General features: G+C 40.6%; 1 protein-coding gene across 1 annotated transcript in view; it reads left to right on the top strand.

Moving 5' to 3' along the window:
* The window catches only part of LOC100772039 (murinoglobulin-1-like), a 55,197-nt gene extending 48,163 nt beyond the window's left edge, over window positions 1-7,034 (top strand). Inside the window, exons 29-35 of the mRNA XM_035449024.1 lie at window positions 604-827; window positions 2,036-2,254; window positions 2,416-2,543; window positions 4,210-4,300; window positions 4,915-4,983; window positions 5,717-5,819; window positions 6,913-7,034. Of these exons, the coding sequence (XP_035304915.1) occupies window positions 604-827; window positions 2,036-2,254; window positions 2,416-2,543; window positions 4,210-4,300; window positions 4,915-4,983; window positions 5,717-5,819; window positions 6,913-7,034 (956 nt within the window). The remainder of the gene's footprint in view (window positions 1-603; window positions 828-2,035; window positions 2,255-2,415; window positions 2,544-4,209; window positions 4,301-4,914; window positions 4,984-5,716; window positions 5,820-6,912) is intronic.
* Window positions 7,035-12,432: the final 5,398 nt, after the last annotated feature.

Genomic DNA, 12,432 nt, shown 5'->3' with positions numbered 1-12,432 from the left:
CAGTATTTCCTTATAGTGTGACCAAAATCAACAAATGTAATATCAAGGTAGAAAGTATACAGTCCCAACTGTCATTACAAAGATAAATGTAGATAAAAATTACCTTTTCACTCTGATGAGCATATACCCAACCAGGAAGAGCAAAGACTATGAAGAACACACACACACACACACACACACACACACACACACACACACACACACACACACACATGCAACTTTGCTTCAAGCATTTGTTGTTTCAAATACAATTCTGAAACTATTGGGAAAATTTCCTAATTCATTTGGACTGAATTCTGAGCAAGTGATGCTTTGTTGGGTGTGAGGGAGTTAACAGAATCTTGTCTGTTATAGTGGTCTCACCAACTCTGCTAGAGCATCGTTGAGGATGTATTTTAGTTAACAACTTAGGAACTTCTGTCTTGATATCTTTCTCTGTCATACTATATGTAGGATTTTATTACATATTGATTAATCTGGGGATGCTGTAGTGAAAAATTTAAAACCTTCTACAAACTTTTATATTTCCTTCTTTCTAGATGTAGACATAAGTCATTCACTCACTAATCATACCTTTAGTTAACTCTCTGTTTTTACCCTAAGAAAACTCCATCCATTGGGAAAGACCTCAGAAACCCATGCAATCAGAGAGGTCTCTGTACAAACCGCAGGCTCCCTCTGCTGAAGTGGAGATGAACGCCTATGTCCTCCTCACTCTCCTCACTGCCCAGCCAGCCCCAACTCCTGAGGACCTGGATGTGGCACTACGCATCGTGAAGTGGCTCACAAAGCAGCAGAATCCCCAGGGTGGCTTCTCTTCCACACAGGTCAGTGACTTTCCTCAGAGTCCCCATGAGGGGATTTGAACAACTAGTCCAGGAACAATAACCAGGGGAAGAAGAGAGAAAAAACAAGGACATAGGAAGTGGAAGATGATACATCCCATAATAAATTTGTCTACTTCCTGTGTTCAGACAAGGAGTTCTCTTCATACCATATTCAGTGAAACAGACATACCTTTTTGAAAACTTCTAACAAGACCCAAACCCTGATAGAAAACAATGGCAAAAACCATGGAGAGTCCAGAATACTAGACAAAACCTCACCCTAGAACAGCATGTGGAGTAACTAAAGATGCTACTTGGACCAAACTGACATCTTTATCATCCTGCTGCCTTTAGGTGTGGCCATTTTCCTTCTCCTGACAGAGTCCCTGAATCTTATGTATAGAGAGATTGCCCTCAGGTTTTCCCCAAGGTAGTAGGAGGTGCTGCTGCCCGCCTTAACCTCTTGATAGTTGGAAACAATCAAGACTGCAAACCATTTGCTTTATCATCTAGTCAGTATAATTCTCATGATGTAATATTTTCCAAAAAAATACACATCTACCATAATGTCTATAAATTATGCTCTATGAATCCTGGGCATAGGTAGCAGAATTTGTCTCCAGAGAAGTGTTTTAAGACAGTGGTTTTCTCTAAAGGAGAAATAAAAAGTACAAAGAGGAACCCCCCCTCAATGACACAAGCCATCCTGCTTTGCAATGTGATTCTTACACTTTCATTTCAATAGGCTGCCTGCATTGTAATAGAAAAACCCTCACTGCATGATTCTGTTCTCTTGTCGGGCTCTGCAGTCAGGAGAGGATCTGGAGTTGTCTTGGGATAAGGAGGGATCCTGTGGGGTTGAGCCTCTCTAGAGCATGAGGTTCCTCCCCATAGAGTATGCCACCAAGCAGCAAGGCAACAAAGGACAACAGTAGATCATAGTTTTTCCATCTATGTGATAAGACTGAATTGTGACTAATTTATATTTATACTTCATACTGGCTAAAAGGGAATCTGAATTTGCTAGGGCAATCTGTGTAGGGAGGGAAATCAGGTGAATGTTCTTGATTCTCGATATTTCCTAAATTAAAAACTAGAGATCAAATAAGTAGAGACAAAACCTCATGACACTTTTGTCCCAGCTTCCGGAAGAGCCCAAGCCCTTCCACACTGATACTATCCTGAGCTTTTACACTCATCCCTCACAGGACACTGTGGTGGCTCTCCATGCTTTGTCCAAGTATGGGGCAGTTACTTTTGCCGGAAGTCAGAAAACTCCTTCAGTCACCATCCAATCTTCAGGGACATTTTCCAGAACATTCCAAATAGAGAGCAGCAATCGACTGTTACTGCAGCAGGTCTCACTACCAGACATCCCTGGAGACTATGACATCAGTGTGTCAGGGGAAGGATGTGTGTATGCTCAGGTAAGATTCTGGGGAAATTGTGGGTATACAGCTGTGGGTCTCCTTCCCTCAAATGGAAAGTCTCCCTTTGCCTACCTGCCCACATTATGCTCAAATTGGGAGACATCAATCTAAGTACCCAGTGCAATGGAGGTGAAGTGTTTCTATTCACTACTTATCAGACAACACTGAGGTACAACGTGCAATTGGAGAAACAGGAGTCTGCATTCACACTGAGGGTGCAGACCTTGCCTCTGACTTGTGGTAACCCCGAAGGCCACAACAGCTTCCAGATATCACTAGAAATCAGGTATGGACCTCTCTCTCTCTCTTGGCTATTATAGTGTTGTTTTCCTAGAACTCTTCATGGAATGGGTTCAGAGATATCTAAAGCAAGTCTTGTCATTAAGATTTTGCTTTGTCTGCCTGGCACTGGTGGTGCACGCCTTTAATCCCAGCCCTCTGGAGGCAGAGGCAGAAGGATCTCTCTCAGTTTGAGGCCTGCATGGTCTACAGAGCAAGTTCCAGGATAGCCAAGGCTACACAGAGAAACTCTGTCTCAAAAAAAAAAATTTGCTAGTGTATAAAAAGAAACAAAGAACCCACTTCAGCAAAGTGAACAATGACGAATTGCAGAATTATAATCTCAATTAGTCTACTTTTGTGTGTCTTTTATCACCCACTATCATCGCAAAATAATAGATTATTCTTTTCCATTATAGCCTAATGTGGTGTTCTTCACCAACAAAGGCAAGCCTTCCTTGTCTTTTAAGATTCAATATTTTTAGAGAGAAAAATATTCTGTTGTTCTGACACTTGTGCTAAGCTTCATATACAATATAATCAGAAACGGGCTCTAACTGGAAAAACTGAAGGGCTCATGGAAAGAAGTATTCCACAGTGTGACCTATTATCTTGTTTCACCACAGTTTGGTGCGGTACAGTTGATCTGTTTACTCTTTTGGGGCCTGACACCCAGCTCCCAAATAATACATTGAGATTATTCTTACTATATGAATGCCTGTCCTTAGCCTGGCTCCTTTCTAGCCAACATTTCTTTCTTTCCTTTCTTTCTTTCTTTCTTTCTTTCTTTCTTTCTTTCTTTCTTTCTTTCTTTCTTTATTCTTTCTTTTCCAGCCAGGGTTTCCCTGTGTAGCTCTGGAGCCTATCCTGGCACTTGCCCTGGAGACCAGGCTGGCCTCAAACTCATAGAGATCTGCCTGCCTCTGCCTCCCAAGTGCTGTGATTAAAGGTGTGAGCCAACAATGCCCCGCTAATAACCAACTCTTCTAAATTAACTTAAATCATCGAATTTCTCTGCAAATATGTTTTGCTCTGTGTTTTTTTTTAATCTTTCTTTGTTCTATAGATCTTGCTTTCCTTCTTACTCCATCGCTAGCTGGTGGCTGATCCCTGGTGTTCTCTTCTCCTTTTCTTGCTCCTCATGCTTCTTCTCAAGCCTAGATTTCTCCTCCAGTTTATTCTCTCTGTCTAGCAGCCCTGCCTATTCCTCTCTACTATCTAGCTATTGGCCATTCAGCAATACATTTTTGCATCATTAAACTAATATTCCAGAACTATGGTGTGTGTGTGTGTGTGTGTGTGTGTGTGTGTGTGTGTGTGTGTGTGTAAGAGAAGGGGCAGGGGGCCTATAGGGGACAAACTTAACCATCAGTCCTCAATTTCTATACATACTGGGGTTTTGAGATAAGGTCTCTCACTGCCCAGGGGCTAGCTAAGAAGACTATGAGGGCTGACCAACATGCCCCATGGATTCATCTAATTTCTGTGAACTCTGCAGGTGATACTGTTATACAGTCTATTTTCAGAACTATTTATATATTGAGAGTAATCACCATATATTTTAACATATGGGAAAAATCACACAGGGCCTATCAGGAATTACTGCTGGACCTCAAAGGAGTCAAGATGCAAAATATTAAAATTACTCCTTCATCCACTTCTCTGCTCTGCAGTTACACAGGGAGCCGCCCAGCATCCAACATGGTGATTGTTGATGTGAAGATGGTGTCTGGTTTCATCCCCTTGAAGCCAACAGTGAAAAAGGTAGGTAGACCAGATGTTTGGATTGTCTGTATCCTCAGACTAGGAACATGGAGCACCATCATGATGATGCCACCCTGCATCAAAGAAATGGTAGTACTAATCTAACAAAAATGGGATTTATATAATGCTAAGTATAGGTGTGACTGTGAAGCAGCAGCAGAAGAAATATAAAAAATTTCACTGAGTCCACAATCTAGCTATCAAAAGCTTTTAAGGTAGAAGGGACCTGGTCAATAATGATTCAGGGTGAAATATTATTAAATACCAAAATATAAATGTGGTGTTTTAACAACTATGAAAATAAGAATAAGCTGAGGCCAAAAGCAGAGTACAGAGAAAGACACTTGCATGAGTAAGTAAGTTCTATCAAATGCAGTACTACTTCACCTTCAAACAAAAGTCAAAATTGCAGAATAATAAGTCAGGACACTTGTAGAGTGGCATTCACAATTTTCTGAATATATTTGCTTTCATATCTGCAAAGTTTCTTCCAGTTCATTTAAATGAGTTGGTGACATCCCCTCTTTCATCTTCAATTGCACAGTTCATTTGCCTTTTTCAGTCTCAAGGCCTTCACTTTTTCAGTAACACAAGTGATTTTATCTCCTCTTCAGCTTGAAAGATCAGAACATGTTAGCAAAACGGAAATGAGCAACAACAATGTCTTGTTATATGTGGATCAGGTAAGGCCCCCTCCTGCCTCCCCAAACATGTCTAGGTGAGTCTTTATAAGGCAGGAGAAAAGCAATTGTAAAGGAAGGTTTTTGGAGAGGCACCTTCCCTATGTTCATACTAGAGGATGTTTAAATTCTCTTTCACTGGCCTAGAGACATGGCTCAGCAGTTAAGAGCACTTACTGTTCTTGTAGACGACCAGAGTTCAGTTCCCTGAACCCACACCACCTCACAACTCCATGTAACTCCAGTTCCAGGTGAATCCAATGCCCTTATTGGTCCCCACAAGAATAGAAACACACACACACAAACACACACACACACACACACACACACACACACAAATAATGATAACAATAATCATGATAATAATCTTAATTTTCCTTTTCTTGTTGCTGGATATCCTGGGATTTACAATGGGGATCAAAATTCTGCAAGTCAAAGGACTTAACTCTCACACAATGGGCAAATATCACACATTAAGGAGAAATATGGGATTTTAGGATAGTTCAAAGGACTAGAAAAGTTTTATACACTCCCAGGAGCCTCTACTTCAGTTCATCAGGCCCCTACTCTAAAATCCATATCCTCATCCACATATGTGAGCAATTACAAGCACAGTGACTGGGAGGGCAAATGCTATCCAATGCATAACTCTCTCTCAGATGCCAAGGACTGGCTGATGCTGAAGGAAAACAGTGGCCACCTCTGTGATTCTGAACTTGTTTTTCTCTGTTAACAGGTGACCAATCAGACACTGACCTTCTCCTTCGTCATTCAACAAGACATCCCAGTAAGGAACCTGCAGCCTGCCATTGTGAAAGTCTATGACTACTATGAGACAGGTGAGCAAGGGATTAGGAAAAACCCGAAAGCGACTTGATTTTTTCTTTCTTTGTCTTTTCTTTTTTTTTTTAAATACAGCTTCTCACAATGAAGCCCAGGCTGGCCTCAAAATCTCAATCTCCAGGCTCATTCTAAAAATGCTATGACAGGCATATACCATTACACCCAGTTTTAAAAACAATTATTTTTGAGACAGTGACACACTACATAGGCCAGACTGGCCAAGTCAGCTCTTAATGAAAGAACATGCATATAACAAACACAAGATTTCAGTTCATTCGGCACAGCTGCCTTGTTCCTACCTGTTTGTCCAAACTGTCATGTGGGACCAATCATGTCCAAATAATGCAAGGGAACCAAACAAATAAGTGTCTGTAGGTGACAGACACATAAATCTTCTGAATACAGCAACAGAAAGATGAAGAATGATACAAATCATTACAGTAGGAATACAAAGATGATAGAGAAATGTAGTCTGAGTGGTCATTGATGACCAAAGAAAGAGTGCAAAACAGAGCTGGAGAATTAAATGGGGGTTTTCTCTGCCGAATGTTTCAGAATAGAAGAGTTCAAGGAATACTGAAGGAAAAAATCAGAACTATAGAAAGTCACCTGAGGGGGTACATGTCTACAGGGACCACTCCTAGTACTCCACTCAAACACTGTAGGATAAGCACTCTCTGAGTTTCTCAATAGGGTGAATTATTCTGGTGTTGATGCACATTTGTGTATTTATTTAGTGAGAGGGGGGCGTTCCATGGTGCCTGTGGAGGTCAGAGGGCAATTTGGGGGAATGGGCTCTTGCCTTCTGCCATGTGGATCCTGAGGACTAAACTCTCTAGTGAGTCAGGCATGGCCACTAGCACCTTTCCCCACTGAGCCATCTTGCATGCCCTGGATAATGGTGTCAACCAGTGGCTTCAAGGGGACAGATTCCTCTACTGGCCTTGTCTGATGTCCCCAGAGTGATGACTTTCCAGCAATCACCTAGGTCCTGACTGAGGGAATTGGTCAATCCTAAGACATCAACTGCACTCCAAATCATCCTCTTGCACCAAAGCTCCTATTCTCAATGTTCTCCATGTCTTTCAGATGAAGTGGTCTTTGCTGAATATAGCGCCCCCTGCAGCTCAGGTGAGCACCTAGCATTCCTTGCCACAAGCCTACCTCTGGCTTCCTTCACTACAAAACTACCCAGAACTTTTGTTAGATGAGCTCAGAGCCTTTTGCTGTGTGAAAACACAGAAACGAACACCTTGGGATTCGCACACTAACCAAAGTATATTGTAGCTTGTGGTAGAAAATCCGATGAACCCCATGCTCCACCATGGCCAGTTTGCTTTCCTGCAGAAAACCCTACTGTCCATACCCTGTTACAATTACATTATTCTGATGTTTTGTTTCTTCTCTCCACATGCACAGAGAAACAAAATTTTTGAAACTCCTATCTGTGGACAAGCCATTGCTGGAGTCCCCAAGCCCCTTCAAGATGGTGATTTTTCTCTGCAATTATAATGCAAACAATCATGATAAATAAATTCAATACTTCTAGACAGTCTCCCTCTGTCTTTGGTTCTTTCTTCATGTAATCCAAATTTATTCCATGCTCATTTAGTGCCTTCCACCATACCCCACATTTGAAATGAACAGACATGACATTCAAACAAATAACATGCACTGTGAAAAATGGGAACATTGTACAAACGACATAATAATACAGGCCCTCAGTACATGAAGGGTAACTCAATGGCAGCCTTTCCTCCATAACAAAAGTCAGTGAAACCACTATAAAGCAAGAAGAAAGTGGGAATTCAAGCCTGCATTCAGAGCATTTCTGAAGGATGAGGCAGGACGATTGTACATTCAAGAGCAACTTAGGCAACCTAGCAAGTTCCAGGTGAGCTTGGGCTTCATAAGCAGACTGTCTGAAAAATAAAAAGGCAAGGATTATACCCTGATGGTCGAATACTTGACCAGCACTTTCTTTTATGTCTTTCTTTATTTTTTCCTTTTTATTGAAATTAGAAAAATTTTTTGCCTCACATGATAATGTACTGAGTAAAGTTTGCCCAGTCTCTACTCCTCTCAGGTTCCCCTCACACCTCCTCTTCCATCTAGATCCACCTCATGTCCCAGCAGAGAGAGAAGTAGAGGGAGGTGGATCTCTGTGAGTTTGAGGGCAGCCTGGTCTACAGCAATAGTTCTAGGACTGACAGGGCTACACAGAGAGTTCCTGTCTCAAGAAACCAAAACAGGAAAAAAGAAAGAATGAAAAGAAAGCAAACAGCCTTCTAAGGGATATTTATAATATACAACATAACATGATATGGTGATAAAACAAAAACCAACAACAGAAGTGAGCCAAGGAGAAACTCAAGAAACACACATAGACACAGAGGCCCACTTGTTCATGAGGAATCCATAATATATACAAAGGAACTGTAGAGTAAAAAAAGAGGATACACACACACACACACACACACACACACACACACACACACACACATATATATATATATATATATATATATATATATATATATATATATATATATATATGTCCAGGAGTGGTGGTATAAGACCTTAATCCCACTGATAGGTGTATCTCTGAGTTTTAGGCCAGCCTGGTCTACACACTGAATTCCAGGACAGCCAGGGATACAGAGAAATCTGTCTCAAAACAAGGACAACAAAAAGCAGTGGTGGTGTCAGCAGATCTGGGAAAGGATGAGAACAAATGGAGGGAGAGACATGGCGGGAAGGATACAGCAGATCTGTCTCAAATAAATTTCTACTTCTTAAAACATTTTTTATTTAATTTTCAGGGAAAGTCAAAATTGCTTGGGCAAATGCAGTAAGTTCTAGAACAAAATGAAAATTTCCTGGGGGATTTTAACAATAGAAACATTTCTGGAGATTAGTGAGGCACAGCTTCTTGTGCATTTTTTTTCTTGAATTCACTTTGGTAAGGAAACAGGATCAACAATGTGTTTCCAGAGTTTTTATGCATCTCACTTGGAGGTGCAATCAGATATAGGAGACTACTCAAATTAGGGTACGTGTAGATGGATGGGATTTTAAAGAATAAATGCTATTGTGAGACACAGTTGAGCTATGCTAGATGCCTGGCTCAGATTCTTTGCGTCCTTGTTTGGAGTTTAGTGTGTGCTTCCTGCTTTGTTACTGTTCTGGTCAGATGTAGCTGAATCCTTTTTCCCCCACTACAGTAATGAAGGATTATCACATGGTAGCAGCAAATGTTAAAAATATAAGCACTGCTCTTTTATTACCACCAAGCAAAAAGTAAGAAATTGGAGAAACGCTCCAGGGGATGGCCCTACACCCACAGGCAGACAAACAGCTTTGACCAGACCCAGTGGCTTATGAAAGAGAAAAATCAAGATGAAGAGGAGGAGGAGGGAAAGGAGAAAATGCAGTTGGGAGAGGAACACGACATGGGTGATATCAAAACACCACTGTATGAATATATTTACATACTGTCTAAATATATGAAATTCTCAAAGAATGAATAAAATAAAATGGCCAAAAGGAAGTGAGACAAGGAAAGGAAAATAACTATGGGAAGATGAAATGATAAAATACAGCAATAAAGTACCTAGCGTAATATTCAATTCTCTTTAACCTACCAAAGCTGCAGTCCATGTGGACAGAGGAGCTAAATTCCACACTGAAACAGTGTCCAGCCCATGGCATTGCTGGACAGGAGTCACACTCTGGAGCTTCTGAAAATGCTTCCCTCAATTCCATGACTTTTGGTGATGAGTTGGTCTGCTCAAATGTAGACATAGTCTTCAAACTAGGTCTCTGGGCTTATTAACAGGATGCTAATTATGTGGGTGAAAGTTCCACACTCATGACCTAATAATTTCCCAAATGCCCCCATCTCTCACTAGCACCATGTTAGGAATTAGGACCTCCAAATATTGAACAATCAGGACCACTGAATCTACAACAATGCAGTTGCATAATCAACAGCCAAGTCAAAGAGATAGGGTAATGTGACTCCCACAGAACCACCAAATTGGCTACTTAATGATCATGACTACAAATAATATAAATAAGCCTCCTGACCGCTCACTTGATTTTTATAAGCAGAAAAGTTTCAGGTCAAGTATATAAAAATGGTCAAAGCCAATTCCCTGGAAGAGCCAGTTTACAGGGAAGGGCAGTTGACTTCCTCAAGGAAACAACCTGATGACACTAAACATGCACACAGTCGATGGTTCCTTCCCTAATAGGACCTCAGACGTTTATCAGGGTTAGTGTACACTAGGAGAAGGCAGTAATTATAATCATGTCTGTAGAGAACAGCTAAACACAGACTTTAACATGACATTAGTTGCAGGAAACGTGAACTATCACTGTAGACCTCCAGTCACAGGAGGGGGCATGTGTGTGGGGGATGATGATTAGGAATTATTTTAAAAGATTATACTCCAGTACATTGGAAAGTCTAGAGGAAATAATAAATTTCTAAGTATATACATGACTGATCAGGTATATACATTTCTAGGCATACACATGACTTACCAAGACATCAATCATATAAACAAATCTAATGAAACTATCCACAGGAGATAGTTATTGACAACCATGTAAATGACGCTGATTAAAATATATGAATCCTTTTATTAGTGGGTAACCAAGAACAGACTCATGCCTCAAAGTCCCTTGGTGCCAAAGCTCACAGCACAGCATCTTTAAAGACAAAAACCATAATTATATCAGTGTTTGAAGAGGGTGGGAGCAATATCTGTCTTCTTGCAGGGCTCAGTGATATTTTTCAGACACCACATGACAATTATTTTTGACTTACACTTCCTGTTAGTTATTTTAGTGTTATGTTTTAGCCTGCTCAAAGATCAATTATTTTGGTTAATAGGTCTGTGATGGGGGAAGTCCTTGTTTGTTATGCATTTGTCTTACTGGTTGATAAATATAGCACTGTTGGCTAATAGGAAAACAAGATGGGTGGGGCTAGGAGTCAAGGAGGATTCTGGGAAATGTAGTAAAGACTGAGTCGCCATGTGATCCCCGGGATGACAGAACGCATAAGGCTCGTGTCCTTGGTAAGATAAGTCTTTAAAAATATATAGATTAGTAGTTATGGTTAGTAATTAAGGCTGAACTAGCATATAAGAAATCCTAGTCATTGGTGAGCAGCTTTGGAAATAATATTAATCTCTGTGTGTTATTTGGGTGCCCTAACCTGGCAGCAGAACTCAGGTGGCTGGCAGAAAGAGTTATCTTTACAAATAGTGTCAGGATGTGGTTTTACGAACTTCCACATAAAAAATTCACAAAAACTTAAAAGGGGATTTTAGAAGCAAAAGAACAGAGACAAGCTTGACTTATTGGTAGCAGCATTTTCTCGGGTGGTCTCTGTTTTGCTAGAGACAAGCAGAGACTCGATAGGCTCCTTTAAAGGAGGTCTCCTGTCTCAGTATAAGTGGGGGAGGGGGTCACAGGGCTCTTGCTAACAATTCAATGGTGTGTACAAGCAGCTGGATCTTCAAGCCAGCAGCCTGTTGCTTGATGGTAGCATAGACCAAGGCAATAAGCACAGCTCTCAGTCCTGGCTTTAAAGATAACCCCACCCCCATCTTGGAAAGACAGCAGCAAAACAGCTGTCGCTTTAATGTTACCAATGTTGTTTAGCAGATAAAAGAGCAAGTGGCCAGAAAAAGGTAAAGATTAACAGTAAAGACAGTTTCATATGAAGAAAAACACTTAATGGTTTACAGTGTATTTAAAAATATCCATAGGCTTGTAAGAGAATTTTTGCAAGACACAGAGGAAATTGACTGACAAACTGCCAATGCAGGCAGACAGTTTAAAATTTCCTGCTTCATGGAGAAGTCTGTCAGACACACTGTGGCCTAGAGGTTGAAGATGGATGCCCCAACGTTACAGAAAAAAAAATGGGTTACTGTCCAGGTAGCGAGATGTCTCTGTCAGATCTAGAGTTTATATATTATCCTTCTGTGGTCTTTGATGGAGTTGAAGACAGATAGTTATGGTTATTGTTTTCTTTAGTTATGATAAAAGATAAGTTACATATAAGATCTTAGACTCACAAAGATAGGATAGATGATAGAATATTTTCTTTAGATCTTCCTAATGTTAATGAACTAAATATTGTAACTATAGTTCTTCCTTGATAACTTAGTTATATATTTTACTATGTTAATGTTAAATTACTTTTTTTACTTAGACAGAAAAGAGGAGATGATAGGGGAAGTACTTCTGTGTATATGTTTGTCTTATTGGTTGATAGGTAAAGTACTGTTGGCTAATAGGAAAGCAAGACAGGGGGGGCTAGGAGTCAAAGAGGATTCTTGGAAATGTAGTAAAGACAGAATTGCCATATGATCCCTGGGAAGACAGGCTTATATCCTGTTAATTTGTTCTCTTAAGATTTTATTTGAAGAGCCTCCTGTTACATTGGCAGGCTGTCCTTAAACTCATGATCCTTCTGACTCAGCCTTCTGAGTGCTGGGATTGCAGTTCTGCTGTGTGGCGTGACTGTGTAACTATCTCCTCCACACTGCAGCCTTTCCTCCTGGAGGGAGGACAGAGGTGGGAAGACCA

Source organism: Cricetulus griseus, chromosome 8, assembly GCF_003668045.3.
Source record: "Cricetulus griseus strain 17A/GY chromosome 8, alternate assembly CriGri-PICRH-1.0, whole genome shotgun sequence".
Taxonomy (NCBI): domain Eukaryota; kingdom Metazoa; phylum Chordata; class Mammalia; order Rodentia; family Cricetidae; genus Cricetulus; species Cricetulus griseus.
The sequence above is the reverse complement of the archived record's forward strand: the minus strand, read 5'-3'. Positions and strand labels throughout refer to the sequence as shown.